The sequence below is a fragment of the Cottoperca gobio genome, chromosome 13, assembly GCF_900634415.1.
Source record: "Cottoperca gobio chromosome 13, fCotGob3.1, whole genome shotgun sequence".
NCBI classification, from domain to species: Eukaryota; Metazoa; Chordata; class Actinopteri; order Perciformes; family Bovichtidae; genus Cottoperca; species Cottoperca gobio.
This window is the reverse complement of record NC_041367.1, coordinates 27,448,232-27,469,383: the sequence shown is the minus strand read 5'-3', so window position 1 is coordinate 27,469,383 and position 21,152 is coordinate 27,448,232. Positions and strand designations below refer to the sequence as shown.

The following is a 21,152-nucleotide window of genomic DNA, read 5'->3' as shown; positions in this document are numbered from 1 at the left end:
AAGTGCTCATTATGAGATGACTCGCAGACACCTTGTGATCATTAATACACTGTGATGTACAGTAAGGGGATACTGTAAGATAACTGCTTCAAAGAAAATGTAAGTAAGTATATGTTCTAGTTTTATTAGAAACACATTTTTTATCAACATGTTGTATTTACACAGTGAATGGTCTAATATGCACTGGAGGTCACATAAGCTTCGGTTTATTGGAACAATAAAAGACATACTATGAGGACTTGAAATTCAAAGAGATCCAGCAGCTACTAGCTGCATATTTGACCATCAATTTTTAATAGTTTGTATTTCTCTCCTTGGAAAACACAAAAATAAAACCTGTCTAAGTATGTTATATTAACAATTGTATGAATGTATTGTCAGACTAAAAAATTAAGAAGTAAATTGCTTCTTTTAACACTTACATTTTGTCTCAACACATTCTGCAGATGATGGTTCAAAGCACTTTAACAGGATTTGTGCTATTTTTTTTATTTGGCAAATGTCTACTTTACTGATACCGGATCTTTTTTGTTTGTTTTTTTCACCTTTTTTGTAAACAACATCTTGTACAAACTAGCACAGTGAACCACAACCCCCGCAAATATGTTTTTATCTCCATACAATATAAATGAAATCAATACAAAAGTTTGGTTGGTTGCTTGGAACATTTTTATATGGATCGAGAGGTTCTAAAACATGGTGTTCGAAACTTCTGGACTCCTGAATTTAATAGATCACGTAAACAGTTGACTGTTCTAAGTCCCATTTAGAAGCCCAGTAAAAGATTTTTAGAAGGTAGACTTCATTTCAACATTTCAAGTTCACTTCCATTTTAAATAAAGGGTTTGCAATCCGTAGAGGGATTTTACTGTTTGCCTTCTTCAGATTTGGTGGAAATTCTGAAACCACAAAAAGAAAAAAAAGAAAAGAAACATATAGTCCAGACGGAGGAAAAATTGTCATTTCCTCTGGCCTTCGGAAACATTGTGTCAAAAAGGTTAAGTGTCAATATGGCAGAGCCTTGAGAGGCAAAGAGGTCTGAGGAGCTTCTGAATAAATACAAGGGACAAGTGTTGTACCTCGAACATAGTCTGAACGCAGCTCAGCCTTCGTACGAGGCCAGGTCAGCACGCGATCAGCCCTCGCCCCTTTATTCTCTCTGTGGAAAGCTATTCAAGTCTTTGACAGTAGCTAATGATGTTTTCCTGTTCGGGCGTACTATAGGAGATTTCCAAAGGGTTGTTTTTTAACCCAGCGGTGAGTGTTAGGGGGCCACTGACAGGAGTCAGGAGGGGTCACAGGGGGGCCCAGGGGCCCAAAGAAAGGAGGGGTGAATGGGGGGCAGTTCAGCATTCTCGCCCATTTTTTTTTGTGGGTCCAGTTTTGAATGGAGGGGGGGGATTAAAAAAGCAATTCAAACACCCAAACACAATACTGAAGACAATGTTTTTAAGCATTATGCCAGATACGCTTTCCCCACAAAAAAAGATCACCAAATCAATAGGGAAAATAAATAAATAAATATGAAAAAATAAAAAAGGATTCAATGGCGTTGCCCTAACCCTGTCGATATCCTTTTCCCTGTTCTCGACCCCAGCCCCCAACAGCACAAACCTCACCACCCTCCGTTCAGTCGAGTCCACTCTCTCAAAGAGCTACCACACAGTGCCCTCGTTCATTTCCGAGGGCGGGTGGGACAGGTGGTTGTTGTATCCGCTGCCATTCAGCGACAGTGAGGTAAAGGGTGGACTAGGGCCGAACACTTCAGAGGAGATGCTGTGCAGGGGTCCTGGGATGCCGGGTTCTGGGCTGGGAGAGTCCCCCGGGTGGTGGGACATAATATCGGAGAAACGCTGCACCTCGCTGGAGGGGTGGTGGCCCGGCAGGGGGTGGTCCATACCTCCGAGGGGGGTGCCCGTGGGGCCTGAGGAGGGCACGAAGGGGAGATCGACCGGGGTCTGGGCCTGTGACGACGGAGGCCCCTGAGGGAAGAAGTCATAGTTCCCTCCCGGGCCGTAGTACTCGCTTTGATAATCTGCAGATCCAAGACAAGAAGGAAAAGACAAGTTAGCTCTGATAACAATGGGAGTTCAGAAAGAACTCTGGAGACATTGAGGAATTCATCGAATATACATAGCTTGATTTGTATAGAGGGAGGGAGACCCTCGCTGTACTACATTAGTCACAGAGCACGTTACACTTAAATCAAAACTGCAATTGGGTGGGGAGAACAACGTCGTTGCCACGAAATTAATTAAAATGGGAGCCATTTCTTCAGCGATTCTACCTACTGAGACCGATTTTTTTTTAACTGTGCAGAATATTGTAAGACTTTTTGCTTTAGCAGAAAGGACAAAGGCCCGAGCACCATTCTGTGAAAATTATCAGATATTTCAGGCATGTGAAGGAAAAGTGTGATATACAATGACTGAGCCTCTGGACGAGGTTACCCAAACTGAATAATATACCACAACTGAATTAGAAATAAATGAAACAATAATGGTAATGTTGTGCAAGAACACACAATCACTGCATTGTATATATTTGTTTGTATATATGCTATTGTCATTTTTTTGTACTAAATTAACATTGAAATTTTTGTAAAAAAATAAAGAGCTCGGAAAGGCCTAATATTGTAGGCTATAGGTGTGAGCACCTATATATGAGTCAAATACAAGTGCTTGATATCTTATTCAGCATTGCTTACAGATTCAGTTGCACTCTGAATCTCGTTGTACTTTTTGTATAATGACAATAAAAGGCTTTAACTTTTTAACTTTAACTTTTTGAGAGGTTAAGATAAGATGACACCTTGTTTTCTATAGCAGGACTTGACAGAACTAAATGACAGAGGAAATAAGGAAACATAATTTGAGCAGCATGTTAATTTAAATGTGTTAAAATGTGACTAAAACTCACAGCAGTGAGAATAAAACATGAGACTCATACAAAACATAATTTTAACATTATTAAAATAAGGATGTTTCATAGGAGAAAAAAACTTTGGAGGACGTAAAAAATATGTTTCTTTGACGAAAAATGAAGTAGTCTGGATACCTCCATAGTAAGAGAAGGGCCCGTTCGGGATCAGCTCCCCGGGCTCCAGCCGGTCCACCAGCGTCCTCATCCGCCTCGGGCTGCGGAAAAACGCGTGCCTCCTGGCGCCCAGGGCGCTCAGCTGCTTCATGCGCCTCTCTTTGGAACGTCGGTTCTGGAACCAGACCTGGACACACACACACACACACACACACACACACACACACACACACACACACACGCACTTCATGTCACAAACTTGCCATATAGACCTTTGACGCAATTTTGATTGCACATCAATATTATGTGTGTGAGATGGGCTGCTCTGGGGTGAATTTTAGGTGGAAGAAATGTATGAATAAATATGCAAACAAAAAACAAACACACCCATATACAAATGTTCACGTCATGGATTCTGTTTTGAAATCCGCAAATAAAGCCCCCTGTGTAAATTCCCTGCCATACAAAATAAAGTGTAATTAGGTGCCATATTTACTTTGGCACCAGTGTCTTCTTATTAGAGTAAATAACTGGGCTGTCTGTGTGTTTTGCGGTGTGCGTGATGAGCCGGCGCATTAAATCCGCAAGGCTCTGCGTTGGAGAGAACTGCGCCCAATTATCGTTACAGGAGCCGGAGTCACATGTAACCTCCCTAATGATCTTTTAACCCTCCATTTACTCCGGCTGAAGGCTGCAGCAGCGGGGGCTTAAAATCTCCAATTAATACTTAATAGGAGGGTTGTTACCAATATATTACCGGGCTCTTGGAGGTTATCATTTCCTAATCTATAGGCCGGCTTCCTTTAATTACGCGCTTCCCTCTCTCCCTCATGCTCATACATATTAGATAGCCCTACTTCGCCACTTTCACTGTATCGCCATTAATCTGCTATGCTAGCCCGCAGCCATTGACATTATGGGAAAAAAACTGTTAGTAAACTAAAAGATCTCGGAGGAGGTCTGATATTATTCCAGATGGGGAGTAATATTTTGTCTCATGAATCTATGATTTCCAAGAGTTCCTTATCAACATTTAAAATAACTGCTTTAACAGTTTCTGGAAATCACCCAAAGAAAAAAAGAAAATAGCCTCTCATACAAAATCGATAACAATGACAACAATAATAATAGCAGTAATAACAATATTAATATTGATGATAATGATAATTATATTATGTGTTTCGCGTTTCTCTTTATTTAACTTAACGTGGCCCTGCTGTAATTCAGAGTTGTGAGGAGACAATCTGAAGACCCTTGAAACAGATTTCTGTCTTTCCACTTGGCTGGAAATGCTCCCAGCATGGCTAAATGTGGTCGCAAAACGTGCTGGGAGTGCTGTGCCAGGACTCCCAGCGCTCCCAGCAGCCCGGCGCCAGTTGGCGACTTTGTCCCATAGACAGCGCCAAGAATCAAAAATACCCATATAAATTACCCGTTTCCAGATCAACCTCGTGTGCTGGCCAATCTTTGGTTTAATGAATTATATGTGAGCGCGCAGTTTGAAGGCAAGGGGCTTCTTTAAAGAGGGGTGAAGGGTGCGTGTGTGTGTGTGTGTGTGTGTGTGTGTGTGTGTGTGTGTGTGTGTGTGTGTGTGTGTGTGTGTGTGTGTGTGTGTGATTGTGTGGGGAGTTTAAAATATAAACTGTTACATCACACCTTTTGATGAGTGCGTAACACCCTATAAACTAGTCCACCTCCTCGGTCTGTGTGTGCCCTGCATATTGTTTCCTTCATATTTCAGACCCACTCACAATCGAAACATTCCCGTGTTGATGATTTACTATCAAGCCCTATATATATGACCTAAACATTCAAAATGATTTTTTGTTGCTGGCCACGAGGACCCCAGTTTGAGAACTCCCCACCCATACACACGACATTTGCTCATAAACATGGGCTATTAGACATATTTGATTTGAGGCCTAATGAAATAGTCACAGTGAAATAAGAAGCATAATTCTGGCCAAGTAAAGAGAAGCCAGCTGGGAAGCTGCTTTACCTGGATGACCCTCATGTTGAGTCCGGTCTCCTGGGCCAGCTGCTCCCTGATGTGCCGGGTGGGTTTCGGGGTGGCAGCGAACGCCGCCTTCAGTGTCTCCAGCTGTTTGGCCTTGATGGTGGTCCGCGGGCCACGCCGCTTCCCTCCCAGGTTCTGGTCGTCGTTCTCGTTATTTACCGTTTCTTTGTCGGACAGGGCGGCGATCTCCGTGTCCTTCAGGACCACGTCGTCCTGGAGCTGGTCTTGAGAGTCGGGTGATAAACTGGGGTCGCTGCATGCCGTTACTAAAGAAATGACACGGATGATTAGAATAACCAGAGGCAGGAAATATTGCAGTGATAGTGTACAGTAGATCAAACTAATACTAAAGACACGTGAGCATCACTGTGTGTATTAAAGGAGGCTGGACAATGAGCGAAGACTGCCGCCGACATTAATACAAAGACTGTTTTTGGAGGTGTAACAACCTGTGAACACTCGAACATTCATTTGCAAATAAAAAGAGTATTTCTCCTCCACACTTGAATATTAAGTAAAATGACAAACAAACGCAATAAAAATCCAACTTGACAGATTATGGAACAAACGTTCATACCATAGGCTGAAATAAAGATCACAGTCTTTACTGATGCACAGAGAATAAAAGTCTTGGATGAAAATATAAATGTGATTCTACTGTCTGAAGTCACTGCGGGTCTGAACACATCACATCTGTCACAATGTATCTCACTCACACACACACACACACACACACACACACACACACACACACACACACACACACACAAACACAAACACACACACACTCTCTCTCTCTCTCTCTCTCTCTCTCTCTCTCTCTCTCTCTCTCTCTCTCTACCTGAGAGGAGGCTGGCGTCCTTTACACTGCTGTTGTTTAGGTAATCGTCTTTACAAACGAACTTGTTCTCGTCTATGATATAAAGCTCCTCTCCGGTGGACAGCTGCTTGTTGCACATCATGCAGGTGAAGCAGTTGAGGTGGAAAACTTTGCTCCGGGCCCTCCGGACCAGGTCGTTGGGAGAGATGCCCTGCGAACAGCCTCCGCACTTCGTGCCAAACCTTCTGCAGGAGGAAGGCCAGTGTTACTTTATCATTTTTTATAATTAAAGACATATTTTACACAAATCATATTTGAAGCGTTTACATAATATTATCCAGGGGAGGACGGGAAGAGGCATGTTGAGCAGAATATAGATGGACATTTGAAATTGCTGCTGACTTGAATTCACGTTTATGATGAAGAAAGAAAATAAGGATTTATAATCGGGCAGCATTCTTTTTTTTTAATTAACAATTTGAAAACGCAAGTTGGCGACTAACTTCGAGTAATAACCCATTATTATTAAACATAACATTTCACATGAAAACAAATGGTATGATAAATCTTTATAGATAAATACAGATACTCATAATATGGAGAAAAGAGAACAGCTACAAGACTGACACAAAAAAAAGGAGATTTAGGAGACCATATACTATTTTATGGAATCAAGAATGAATCTCCATGCTCAATGCACACTGCCGTTTTAGTGTCAGGGCATTATGATAATAATAATAATAATAATAATAATAATAATAATAATAATAATAATAATAATAATAATAATAATAATAATAATAATAATAATAATAATAACAATAATAACAATAATAATAATATAATAGTTTAACATGTAAAACTCAATGTTTTTTATTATATGCGTAGCTTAAATATATACCTAAACTCACGTTGGGAAATAATGCTAAATAAATAAATACTTGTATGTAGTGCTGATACGCATGAGCTAAACCTTTTTTGTTATTTTCATTTTAAAATAATAACATATGTTTTCCCTCCACCAGAAGCCACTGCACTATGTATAATCCTGCTGGAGCGAATAGTTTATTAAACATTTTATATCTACATTTACAGCCTTTTTGTGTTCCATATAAGACGACATTTATTGTGATGAAGAGCAGTACATATACAGGTCCAGTAATACTGTAACACAGCAACACTGCATGCAGCCCCGCCGGTAAACAATGTGTATTGAGCGGAATGAACTGCTTGTTGACTGCAGTCTGTGATTGCATTGTCTGCGGACTTGATCTTTTCAACTAGTTTACTATTCAAATCCACTTATCACCTCCTCCTCAGCCGGCCTGAGCAAACACACCGGGCCTGCTCTGCCGGCCGGGGTTTGATCCTGCGCGCTGTAAAAAAACACAGCCCAGGTGTGATTTCCTCGATTTCCTAACAAACCGCCCCCCTCCCGCTGAGAGCGAGTGCACACGCGTTTAATGTTGCTGCCACTATTTTCTCGTTGTTTAGCATAAGAATCCAAATTAACAAGCTTTTAATTACTCGCTGCTAATCAAAGTTTATCGCCTCCAAGTGCTCGTTCACGCCTGCAGGCGCGCACAGGTCGGTTCATCAATGTATTTAGAGAATAAATTGCGCTCATTTTGAGTATTTGTAATCCTGTGTGCAGTCAGCAGATGTGCATTTTTATTCTTTCTATTTTATCTATTTGTCTGAGAGAGCACGAGAGACAGTCTGAGTAATACAAATTTACTTGGCATGTTTAGTCAATAGAATACAACATTAAAAACATATATGAGTTAATTTAGTTTATTAAAGTTAGTTTAAGTTAAATAAATTTGCATAAAGTCTGCAAAAAATACACAAGATTTCCAGTAATATGTAGGCCTATAATTGTCCTAAAATCTGTGTTTTCTGTCTTTTTATGATGCACCATCACAATGTGTATGCCGCTATTTAAATGTATATAGGTCATATTATTTCCTAAAGGCACGAGTGCCTGTCCACCTGCTGACATGAAACACATTAATAAACAAAAAACGTGCTGTCACCTTCCCCGAGCTTACCTAAAGAAATCATTTTTGCAGTAAAGTCTCCCCTCTCGAGAAAAACATTTTTCTGTCAAATTACATTTGCACTCGCAGCACTGCACGCACTTGACGTGCCATGCTCTGTCCAGCACGTTGAGCAGGAAGCGGTCCAGAATAGGCCTCTCGCAGCCGGCGCAGTGGACCATGGCTTTGGCTGGGCTACAACCCCACAAATGAAGCACGCACACAAAATCAGCAGCAGAGGCCGTGCATTGGCCGGGTATGTGCCTTCTCCCTCCTTGAGTCGCCTGGAGCACCCGGGTCAAGGTGCGTAGAGAAGCCAGTCGATCAGGTGTCAGCAGCGGTGTCTCCCCGCATGCGTCCAAAAAACAGACACGTCCTCCTTCAGGTGGAAAAGCCAAACGAAGAAAAAAAGTATCAGTCCTTTAGTGGATCCGGGGAAAAACACACTATTCAACCAACATGTAGATTTCAACACAGGAAGCTGCAGACCGGAGCAGGGTGGTTGTCCCGGCGCTCTGAAGTGAGAGGAGCCTCCGTGTGCCAGTCTAATAAAATGCTTCTCGGGCAGAGCTGTCACACAAGACACGCATGCCGGTAAATAATTCAGTGCACTTTGACATGGCAGCGTATCCACTGTTCAGAAGCAAGAAACAGAATCACACTCCCAAAATATATTTAAAAAAAAGAGTGTTTCCCCTCTCGCTCAGTCCGGTGATCCTGAACCTTTAGCTCGTGCTGGCGGGGGATGCTGTGAGTTTATGCCCTGGCGGCTCCGGTAGTAGTCAGTGTGTATACTGGGATGCCCAGTCTCCAGTGCCGTGTGTATGCTGGGATGCGCTGGGTCTCCAGTAAACTGTCTTGCTTCTAAAGCTCCAAGCCAGCCTTATTCCCAGCCTCCTGACGTCAGGCCGCCTCCGGACCAATCAGCGGCGCGCCATGCCATCAACCATCAAGCCGCCCCATCATAACCCAGCGAGGGCTCTGCCTGCTATTTATGCCACACACTCAAGACACCAATTGTCAAGAATTTCCCTGCAAACTGTCATATGTTACTGAATGTGTTTGGAGGCAGCAGCCGCAGCGGAGGGCGAACAGCGCGGAGGGATAGGCGCCAATCTTCAGCTGCTGAGCATAGTGTCTTCTGGGCATGAGGGGGGCATGAAGGAGGATCTGAGCAGGTACATACAGAGGCGTCCTCAGGATAAAGAAACTGGACGCGCACATTGCATGGCGTCCTGTTTATTCATGTAAGATTAGGCACAAGTCGGGCATGCTTGTTTTGTTATTTGTGAATAACTGGAGGCTTTTAACATCAATAAATCAGCTGCCTGTTAAAGTATAACATCTTAACTGTCTGCTTTGCACTTGGACGCATCGAAGAGCGGAATGTTTGCTGACACAGCAGAAATCTGCGGAACATCTGGGAAATAAGATGTTATCGTTATCAACTATCCAGTGAACGTTACAGAGTGACACGAGCTCGTTAGGTTAACAGCGTTTCGTTGGCATGGCACAGTATACGCAGGTTTCTCTTTGGTGTGATGGAGACACACATGCTCTAAAGTTGGCAGCTCGTGCAGCTCAGCCCGTCAGGAGCTCGCGGCCCAGACACCTCGGACGATTAATTAGGGAAGTCCAATCTAATCCAGGTCCAGTTTAAGTAAATAACAAGCAAGCTCGAATCTTTACAGTCTCTTTAACATCTTTTTTTCTTAGCTCGCAGGTTGACATGCTTCTTGTCTACTATCGAACCAACATCTGCATTGGAAGAGTAGTTTGTACTAATTCATATTTGAAACATTTTTTTACACAAACTATGCTAACACAGTAGTTTAATAAATGTAATTACAGTAATAAAAGTATGAATTAGTCTTTATTGTAAAAAAGAAACATAATGTAGAATATGTGTACGTCTCGGTGTGACATGCATGGATTGAAGCTCGCGCTCTTTAAGCAGGAACAGCTACTTATGCTCTACCAATAGCCCGCCAGCATCCTCCTGCATATGGGCTGCTTCTCATGCAAAACGGCCCGTCCCCGTGCAGCTGCCTCCCGGCGTCTGGGGAGCGCCCTTCAACAGGACATGTGTTAGTGGCTTCAAGAAAAGGAGATAAGGCTTCAGAACACACACACACACTCCCTCAGCTCTTTTTCCTCTCTTTCCCTACTTTTCTGTTTTTCTGCCGAGCATCTGGTTGTGTTTCCATCAGAGACGGACCCAGGGTCACTGAGCTCCATGACAACTGGCCTCCACAGTGTAAGGCCACGGGGCAGTCAGTGATGGAAATATCGCGTTTCTGTTGGACTACAAACTTTTCTTTTTTTCTGCACTATAACCTGCAGTAGAATGTGAAAAATAACCCCAGAAAGCCTGTAGTCGGCAAGCCTTACTCTCTCCTCCAGCAGCACACAAACTTGTAAATGCAGCATGTAAACAAGCAAATGTTGCTGTTATTTGCATGTGTAGAAGATGCCGTGATAGTCTGTCAGTGGGGAGTGGGGATAATCTCTACCTGATTTAGAATCAGCCAGAGAGAGAAAAGAAAACAGGCAGCTCACAGAGGCAGATTAAACCACGAATAGAAGGAAATCAAAATATAGGCTTAACAATATCTCAACTCCGCTCCAGGCAAAGACACTATTAAATGCAAAAATGGTTTTAACCTTACCATTGTAATCCCTTGCTAGCAATATATTATATTCTCACTCACTTTCTTTCGGGTTCAGGCAGGAGTTGTACGTTTGTGCTGAAATTGAAGAAACAAAAAGGGATATTTTTTCTTTTTGTGAGGAGGCCTTACAGCAGACCTGTGAGACAGGAAGCCTAAGTGATGACAGTATAAATATAAATACCGAAATTAATCTGAAATGCAGCTGTTATTGGTGTCTATTGAGGGGGATTTTATTATATCCTCATTTTAAATGTTATGCTTTTCTTTTACTTCCTCCAAAGTGTCATTTTGAACAGTACAGGTCATACCACCACAGCTAAGAAATAAAGCAGCCCAGGAGATTCGAGCTTTATGAAGTGCAGACAAGTCAACTGGTACACTGCGAGATAATTAATATGAGATAATGAATGAGGCCGTGAAGATGCATGCAATCATTAATTCTAATCATGACACGTTTATTTGTCTCCCCTCTCTCCTCCAGGCTCAGCGAAGAGACACAATGTCACCACAACAATGTGTGAGGCGACATCTGAAGAAGGAGGCCGGGAACAAAGACTGGCTGCAGCAGGTGATTAGATCGGTTTGAAATATGAGAGAGAAACTAGAAGCTCTTTCTTCTTCTGCGTGTCCAGGCTGTGTGACAGTATCCCTACAGCCGGGCCAGCTAGGCTGGGCAAGCCGGCGGGGGACAGACCGTGACTCCGGTAATACAGAGAGAAATATCAGCTCCGACTGGAGCTTTGATCATCTGAGTGTACCGGGGAGGAGGAGGAGGAGGAGGAGGAGGAGGAGGAGGCCGAGGAGCCTCTCTGCTGTCTGCACTCTTTCGCACTGTGTACAGAGCAAACCGGCGCTGATATTTATAATTCATAATATGACGCATACATCATTGTAGTTTATGAATGCGTTTATTTTTTAGGAATACACAGCCACATTTATGTAAAATTGGCTCAGTTAATATCATTTGTATTTTTTTCATATCTATTCGGATAAAACCTTACACGTGTAATGGGGCAAGGTGCGGCTGTGGCCAAATGAGCATATTTTAAAAGAAAGAAAGAAAATGAAAAGCTCGTGAGACAGTATTTTATTGCACCTATTGTATTTCGCGTTGGACAAAAGTGAGCGAAATTAATCTAATGTAACATCATTTAGATGGAATTACAACAATATTTTTACGTAGCAAGCCTATTCACAGAAAACTGGTTTAACAATGTGTAAACTGTGCTTTCCATTCAAATGAATCACAACTGTTCTCTTGGCTGCGCAAAGTGCATGAAAGCGTATTTGACGCAAAGTGTCCAATCGTTTCCATCAACTGTGTGTGAGTTTGTAGAGGAGGAGGGGAGACTACGGGGGCACTTTCCTGTTCCTATACCAGTCTGTCAATCATTCTTCACCCCGTTATCTGACCATCACTCCTTCTGTCCATCCATCGTCTGTCCCGGCGCGCGGTGCTGACTGGGGAGGCAGTCACAGCTAACGCAAAGGACCAGAGTCCCAGGATCGACTGGCTGAGTTGTGTCCTCCCCTCCTCCCCCTCTAGATTAGCAACCAAACATATGCTTATGTGAACCCAGCGTGGATTATTGAGCCAACACCAAATCTACGCAAACATTTTCCAGACTCTGTAACTCCGGGCCCGGCCTGCCCTGAGAGAAATCCAATGGGATCTATAGATCATCTCCCTACAGCTGCCTCTTCACAGGCAGCCCCCTCCACCCACCCCCCCACACACGCAAACACACACACACACACACACACACACACACACACACACACACACACACACACACACACACACACACACACACACACACACAAGCCAATATTCAGAGGCTGGCTTGGGCTTTGGGGTACAGAGCAGTGACCCTGCATGAGACTCCGAGGTCAGCCAGAAACAAGCCCAACCACTGGCGTCACTCACTCACTCACTCACTCCTGTAGGGGGCCAATCCTATTCAGGTAAAGAGAGGGCTTAGGCAATAAAGGTATTATATTATATATGAAGGACATAATAATCATAATAATAATAATAATATTTTATTATTATTATTATCATATTATTATGTCCTTCATTCCAATTTATTGTTGGCGTTAGAAGGTCACCGCACATTCTACACATGCCAGTTATTATTAGTCTAACACTGGATCCAGGCTTAATTACTGATAAAAATAAATATATATATTATTAACAGGTAGTATTCCTAAATCTCTGTAGCATATAGTGACTTTTAAACATGTTTAAATATTGAGGTCTAAATGTATACAAACACATATATAAGTAGTTAGTAGCAAATATGTACATAGATATAGATAGATAGATAGTGTGTTCTCTTAAATGGCAACACACTGTAATCTGGAACACATTAAACAGATTATGCGGTTAAATCAAGAGCAACTCACAGAAACTATAATTCTACGTGTTTCACATGAGGCTAAGAACTGTCTGAGCCGGATGGGCCTCTAAACTAAAGTAAGAAGAACATGCTCCAAACATTCAGTGAGAGACGCACGTACATAAAGCTCATAGTAATGCGTCTCCGAGACTATTCTGCAGTCAGGGTGAAAGGGCTGGGATCACTAATGATTATAATATAATGTGCGCATAAACCACTCCCTTTGAGATATTATCGCTGCAATGCACTGGGGACAGGCTGCACGGCTGCAGAGCGGCAGATAGCTGCTGCCGGCAGCACGAGGAGTCGCTGATACCTGCCTGCTGTAGCAGCGCACAGCGGCCCATGCATCTGCTGATTTTTATTTTTTTATTAATGGATTTTTGTTGTAAATATTGGGGCATGTTTAGTCAGTAATTTCCAACATCTAATTTACACCTAAAATGTTTTAGTCGTAGCCACCACCAAGTGATGTCACCTGGAACGTTTAGGTCGTGCTTTCTAAAAAAACAGTGTTCCACAGCCCTGTGGAAAACCTTTGAGATGATATTTCATCCCAGAAGAAAATAGTCTCCAAGCTTCTGCTAAGAGTAGCAGGGAGATATAAAACATTAATTATAAAGAACATATTGTAATTATAAAAGAAAGTCAGATGAATACAAAACAATACACAATCTAGTGTAGTTCTTAAAACGGGATTTAATTTCACTTAAGTTTTATATTCTGCTTTTTAACCAAATCACCACTTTCTCATACTTTACATTCATGATCTTTGGTGGAGCAATTTATTCAAACTCTATGATTAAAAACAATACCTTCTTATGATGTAAAACATTTAAAATCTTATTTAAAATAAAAAATATTTCTGTTGAAACAGTTACTGCTGCGTTGCTATATTTAATAACATGTAGGGATAGGGATGGCAGTGTTAGAGGGGAGCGACAACTGAAAAGAAACCCATAGTCTACATACCTTTATTTCATAGATATCATTAGAATTGAAGCTCTTCCAAAAGCAGGCCTGTACAATGCCGGAACAACAGCAAAACCAAGACACAGTCAGTGTTCAGTTAATGTTGTGTCCATAAATACCTCACGTTACATACAAAAGAAAAAAACAAGAAGAGTCAGATTATTCTTTAATGTGAACGCGCACAACTTTTCCAAAGCCGATTAGGCTGGAAATCCTGCATAATTATCGGCATTTTCTGATCAATAGCAAACAAACATGAGACATGGAATGAGAGGAGGCGGAAGAGGAAGAAGTGGAATGAGTGATGTTGCTGTGCTGGACGCACTATCCATCTTCATTGGAGCTTTGTGTGCGCAAAAAGCAAAGGCGCGCATAAGGTAAAGCCCGCATCAAAGCCGCGGATTTATTTTTATATCCAATAGATCAGCAGCCAGACAAAGCTTTATTTTCGCCAGGAGAGAGATATTTTACCTCTGCCTTACGGTTTTATGTTGGAGAGGTGTCAGCCGGAGGAAATGGATGGCTAATGCATAGGCAAAACGCGGCTCGCCTCGGCATGCACGTCAGAGGGGGCTGCAGGAGAGAGCAGCAGGGATTTAGGGCCCTTGGGGGCCCAACAGGGGGACTGAACACTGGCGGGTCAGAAGCATCCAGACTCTACTCATACTGTAGCTTATAACATACAGAGCATAAGCATATCACAGTTAAACCAATGCAGCGTTCTTTATATTATTATAGGTCAGACTGCACACACACGCACACTCGCACGCACGCACTCACACACACACACACACACACACACACACACACACACACACACACACACACACGCGCACACACACACACACACACACACACACACACACACACAAACACACACACACACACAGTTTAAATATATATACACATGCAGAAACACAATATGCTATCATTATTTATATTGAATAAATGTAATTACTTATGGACTGAAAACTCATAGTAAGTTCTTGAGACAGTGGAAGAGACACACCTCCGTGGTCATTCATTGCAGACCACTGTTAGAAAGATACCACCTTGATGTCATGACATTACCTTCATTTATTCAGGTACTTACATATAATCTATCCAAATGGATTATTAATTTAAAAGTCTAATGTGTCCAACATTTTCCTTTTGATAAATGCATGTGGAGGGTTCACAAAGCTTATGGGTGCTAAACATTTTCAATAGTTTTTGTGAGGAGTTCTTGTGGGCCATGATGGTCTAAAGGTCAAATTCAGCCTTAAATGTGTAAACTGCATCATACAAACACGTGTGTTGGAATGAGCCTTGAAACCTTCACATTAGCTGCATCTCCTTCAGCCCCGCTAACACATCCCCGTACACAACTATTAGCTAGTTGTTAAAATCTTATGCACTGCTCACTCCCTGACATGAATGCAGATTTCTCACCACATGCTGAAAGAGTTAACGAGATTTACAATGGCGTTCAAAACACAGAGCTTCCCTGTCATATTTCCCCCTCATGCTAAATAGAAATCTTAAGAAGTAATTGGAATTTACTGCATACCTGAATAACTGCATATAAATAAGCACACATTTCATCGGGGGGGTTCACTGACACTGTTTGGTCGCATAAAAACGGCTGCATATATTATAATACACAGCAAATAATCTTATTTTGCTGGAGCCTTTGCTACATGCTTGGGATTCCGTCCAAATTACCAAGGATTCAAACAAGCGTTTTCAATTTATTAAACCTATATAGGCAACATTTCATTTTAATGGGACAATTTATTTCAGGGAAGGGATTATCAGGGGTTTGTTGAAACCATGGCAGTGTGTAAATCTGACAACGTTCTCATGTGAAGGCAGGCAGCTGTGTTCTGCTCAGGCCGGTGTCAGTGGACAGAGGGAGGTTCTAGGTTCCTCACAAGGCCTCACCCACCTGTCCTCTTCCTGTGGCTGAAAAGAAAAACTAGCTCATTGACTTTGGCCATGTCTTCCAGACAAATTCTTCAATTCTCAGCACCTTTATGAGCCTGCATGCGCTTACTGAATTTGGTGGAGGAGGACACAAATCCTCTGGATGGGATTGGCAGTCATGCCCCCGGTCTCTCGGCCCGACACACTCGGGATGTAAAGTGGTCGTCGACGGTGCGACCCCCCGGTCGAGAGGGCTCAGTGGATTTGGAGATAATGACATCGCCGCCTCTATTAAGATTCACATTAACTATTTTGCCACACGACCCCATTTCCCTTTGTCCTAGCCCCTGTGTCAAAAAGCTTCGCAGTCTCCCCGTGCCTGTGGTAATATTCAAAGCTGGCCAAACAACCTGCATGCACACAACCTCTATTCCTGGGAAGGACAAAAGACAGCCTGTCTATATGCAAAGAATACAGAGGAAATATATCCCACTTGTTGAAAACAAACCCCTTAACATTCATGGAACCAACTATTTGGCTACAAGTAGATCCCCCATGCCTGTATCTGACATTTTCCACATTGGAACACACACTGGCTCTTTTCTTTTTCACTGACTGAAAAATACCTACACCAAGTGACCTCTCTCTCTCCGTCTCTCTCTCTCTCTCTCTCTCTCTCTCTCTCTCTCTCTCTCTCTCTCTCTCTCTCTCTCTCTCTCTCTCTCTCTCCGTTTGTCTCTCTGTCTTTCTATCTCTTTGTCTCTGTCTCTGTCTCTGTCTCTCTGTCTCTCTCACACACCAACCCCTGCTGCTTCCCAGAGCTGTGACTGTGGCAGAGAGGCCAAATTGTTTGTCTCTCCCTGTGTCAAGGCTCTGCAACGGGGATGAGACCATGAGAGCAACTGCTCCCTGCCTGGATCCTGGCACCTAGCTGATGGCTCCTTCAGGGCAGAGCAACAGGGAGTCTGACGCTGGATGAGGTTGAATGTATGTATGAGTGTTTTGTTTCAAGAGAGATGGGCTGATCTTTCCAGTAGTCCAAAGTGATGGTGTGTACAAAAAAGGAGAGTAGTTACAGCTTGAAAATCTCCTTTAAAAAAACTTTGCTCCACCCCCCCAGGACCAAGCTCCGCACCATGGGCGATCGGGCCTTCTGCTCAGCCGCTCCTCACCTGTGGAATTCCCTCCCAGAACACCTGAGGCCTAAAAACCTTTCTTTTCACAAAAGCCTTTCCGTAAAATCTTATGTCTGTTGTTGTTGTTTTTGTTGTTATCCTGCATTTTAGCGCCTTGAGATTGATTTTAGCTTTGAAGGGCGCTTTATAAATGCAATTTATTATTATTATTATTATTATAAGAGCAATATCATGTAATCGTTAGCATCAACTATGGAAACAACATTTAAAAAAAGGAATAGGAATAAAATAAGGTAACAAACTGCAAAACAAAGAACACAAGTACTACCTTGTCTTCTCTTGTGATGTGCATGAGGTAGTTATGCTGCCGCATGGAGAACCCCCTCCTCTCCTGACTCGCTGTGCCTGCAGATGAGTTGAAAGGGTGAGGAGGTCATAACATTCCTGGGGGATGTTTTATGATGACACGATGAAGGTCTGATTTGTCTCCACTGGAGCGTGCTGTTGGCATCTTCACACCCAGCCAGAGAGAGAGAGAGATAAACAGAGAGACAGAGAGAGAGAGAGAGAGAGAGAGAGAGACAAAGTGTTCAAAAAACACTTTAATTACATATTTTTAATTTGTACAATTACTTTAAAATAAAGTGCTTAAGTGACAAAAATTTAAAAAAAGACACACCACAACAACAACACTGTCAAAAAACTATCCAATAAAAACTTGTACAAAGTGTAATTCATCATCACTGAAGGAACAGATAATATTTTAAAAACACCAACGTTGTTTAAAAGTGTCTATGTCTCCTATATGTTTAAGAGTCTTGCTCTAATGTTGCACAGTCACACTGATTTCGCCTCCTGCCCTTGTCTGTTTTTGACTCTGTTCTTTCTGCTTATGTAGATGGCCATTTTGGCTTCTCCTGAGAGGAGGTTTAGGAGCTGCCACTTTTCTTTCTTATCTTTTTTGTAGGCAGCTCCTATGATAAAAACACTCTCAGTAAAAACTACATTAAAAAGACTAAACACCAATGTTAAAAGAGAGAAGAACTCTGTAAGTCTCCTACACTCAGTAAAAACATGGAAGAGAGTCTCACGTAGATTACAAAACGGACAATTATTTAAAACATCAGGATTAATAACAGATATAAAAGCATTTGAGGCGACAGCACAATTTAAAATCTTCCACTGAAGGTCGGCAGTCCGCTTTTTGAGGGGAGGTTTGTATAAAATCCTCCACTGTGGGCCCGGTCCGCTTCCTCCACCCAGTCTGTTGCTCCACACAGTGGAGGGTCTGCTGCACAGGCCTTTTCTGTTGATGATTTTTACACAGTTCGCATATAAAGTTGTTTTGTCCGTTGTTTTAACCTTGAGCAGGGGGCCAGTCAGTTCTCCTAGCCCTGGGCTCAGGTAGATTTCTGGAAACGAGTCCGCTGGGTCTGGATCAGTTTTTCCATGGCTGTAGTTGATGAGGAGGCTCCTCTCCTCTCCAGAGAGCCTCTGGCTCCAGAGCTGCAGGATCCTCTGAGCCACCCGAATAGAGTTCAGACCCAGCAGAGAGTCCAGGGACCGGGCATCGCTTAGTGCCGGCCCAACTGCTTCCACCAGCTGCTGTAGGCACATGGTCCTCGACCTGCACAGCGCCACCATCAGAACGGGTGTGTTGCTGCTGCTGATGTCCAGTCTGGCTCTGTGAATTAGAGGCTCCATCAACAACCAGTGCAGAGAGTCAGACTTTGGGCACCTTTTATGGTTAAAAAGGGCACAACACTTAAACACACCCTCATAAAACGGAGGCAGCTCACTTACCTTTAAACACATGAAAAGACATTGTCTACCATGGACCTGCAGGGCACACAGTAGGTCTGGTCCTGGTAGATGACCTCCTCCACAGCACCCCCCCCACCCCCCAGCCTGATCAGGGCCTTGGACAGAAGCTCGTAATCCACAAACAGCAAAGATACAGGACGCCAATTTCCGATGTCCTGTAGGTCTCCCTTCCTAGGCAGAAGTGTTATTACGGCTCTGCGGCAGGACATCGGCATGGAACCAGAGGTCAGGCTTTCATTAAAAACATCTAAAAGATAGTCTACTAAAAGGTCCCAGAAGGCTTTAAAACCTCTTACCAGGCCCAGTAGGAGTTTTATTGTGCCATGTGTTGTGTACCACAACATGCCATCATGCTGGATGTGTTTTTTTTTTTTTTTATATTTTTGGAAAACTTACAATCTCGTCTATTTCGATTTTGAGATGAAAATCACAACAGCAGTTACAATCAGCTCCTCAAACTAGCAAGCACACTCAAAATCATAACTTTGAGCCCACTTACCTATGATGCCTCATAAATATCCTCTTTTCAGCAATATTAAAAATAAACACACCTACGCCATTGCCACATGTCCACACTTTTGTTTCCGGTAAAAATATATCCACCTTGAACATCATCACATCGATAAAAGCCCATGAACAGCAGTTGCAATCTGTGAAATCAGCTGATTGATTTTTTACATTTTGTTAACTGTCAAAACGTAATATCTTGAGTGTTCCGCGCTGTCCAGGCACTTCCTTACTGTAGGGCGGGCTCTTAGCGTTAGATTGACACTTAATTTGAGCCAATTGGAGCTTCCATGGGTTTTCTACAACCTTCATGAGCCAATGAGTGTCAACTTGATAAGGAAGTACCAGCCCTCTTCTTTTGTTCTCCCGGTGATGCGTGCATCGTGTAGACAATGAACGGGTCAGTTTGATGCGTCACTTCCTATGTTTGTTTTTTACACATTTTCTTTATTTTCAAAATTATATTTATTATTTAGTTCAGAAGAAAATACAAAAAAAACATAAAAATATTAGAAATAAATTTGTTTATACTTCACTTACTCTGTGTCATTACTACTAACAGGGAATATGAGTATATAATAGTTATTTATGAGCAATACAAATAATATTTTATTAATAAATATTATAATATCTCCAAATGCACTGTGAACGCCTGGTGTTACTCTTAGAAAAAAACCCTGTTTAAATATGTTACGTTTTTATCCCTTTTATCTGAAAATTGGTGGTGAACTTGATAACACTTGGTTCTATGTTTCTATTGTGTTTTTCAGCACGGGACTACCAGCTATACCCATCTTCAGGCATCTTTTTCAACAAAAAAATCCAGACGGAGTGTATTTTCTTCAAATTCAGTATATTCAGACCACTATTACTCAGTGCCAGAAGCACTTGGAGTGATTATTCACTGTTGTGCAAGAACAATAAGAAAGTTATATTTTGAATTAGACCAAAATCATGCAGCTGGTGCAAATGGTTGCAGAGCAGCTTTCAATTTACTTTGGGTATGTCGTTTGTAGGTATTTTCGACTGTGAGGCCGTCGATGCCGGGAGCTCGCTGTCCTTGCATGGCCTGTATAGCAACCTGCAGCTCCCGCACAGTCAACAGCCCCCTTGGGGTAGTGCACCACAGAACTCTCCGAGAAATGTTTCATCTCCCTCATATACACTGGAGTACAGGAAAGAATAAATACTCACAGCTTGCCTTCTTATCTGGCTTGGTTCCATTATTTCTTGCTCTGTGTCTGAGAGGAGTGAGTGGATTACCCTCTTCTGTCTTGTTCTTTTTCTCCAGGCCGAAGAAGAAACTAGAGGGAGCATCCATCTTGGTTACGTTTTGAAACCGGGACCGGACTAGTGCACCCTGTATTTTAACATCTAGCAGGTTGGCTAAAGCCATTTTCTTAACTTTGAGGATTTCAATATGTCCTCGATCTCTTTTGGCTCACTGACATTTTCTAGTTCCATTATATAACCCTCCAGGTCTTTCATAGAACGGGTAATGTCTTGTGTGACATTGAGGGTGTGCTGTTGACAAAGCATTTTTATTTCAGTCTTACCATGCATGGTCTCACCACTGCATAAAACTGCTAAAATCATCCTTCCTCTGTCTAAAAACACTCTAGAAATAAATAAGGATCTGTCTAAACCTTTTATCAAAAGTTAAAACTGAGTTAAAATGCCAATATACACTTTTTGGCTTAACGTTTCTAATAAAAACATTACATAAAAGCAAGGAATGATCTGTAAAACCAGCCGGGATAATGCTGCACATTTTAAAATATAATAATTCTGTCTAAAACAATAAATATGGTCTAACCTGGCTGAG

General features: G+C 42.3%; 1 protein-coding gene and 1 long non-coding RNA gene across 3 annotated transcripts; one reads left to right on the top strand and one right to left on the bottom strand.

The window, feature by feature from the left end:
• Positions 1 to 25: 25 nt before the first annotated feature.
• On the bottom strand, positions 26 to 8,694 carry lhx1a (LIM homeobox 1a). Of its 2 annotated transcripts, none has more exons than XM_029446405.1 (5): positions 7,989 to 8,694; positions 5,895 to 6,118; positions 5,036 to 5,319; positions 3,058 to 3,223; positions 26 to 2,035 (listed from the first exon to the last, which is right to left on the bottom strand). In XM_029446405.1, exons 1-5 carry the CDS (start codon positions 8,024 to 8,026, stop codon positions 1,656 to 1,658), a joined length of 1,092 nt encoding a protein of 363 aa, XP_029302265.1. In that variant the 5' UTR covers positions 8,027 to 8,694; the 3' UTR covers positions 26 to 1,655. The 2 variants fall into 2 exon arrangements, with proteins under 2 accessions (XP_029302265.1, XP_029302264.1); XM_029446404.1 differs by having other exon boundaries at positions 7,925 to 8,094.
• Positions 8,695 to 8,997: 303 nt separating this feature from the next.
• On the top strand, positions 8,998 to 20,518 carry LOC115017978 (uncharacterized). The gene is made up of 3 exons (XR_003833305.1): positions 8,998 to 9,090; positions 11,066 to 11,152; positions 20,344 to 20,518. It is a non-coding gene; the product is annotated as an uncharacterized LOC115017978 (long non-coding RNA).
• The last annotated feature ends 634 nt before the right edge of the window (positions 20,519 to 21,152 follow it).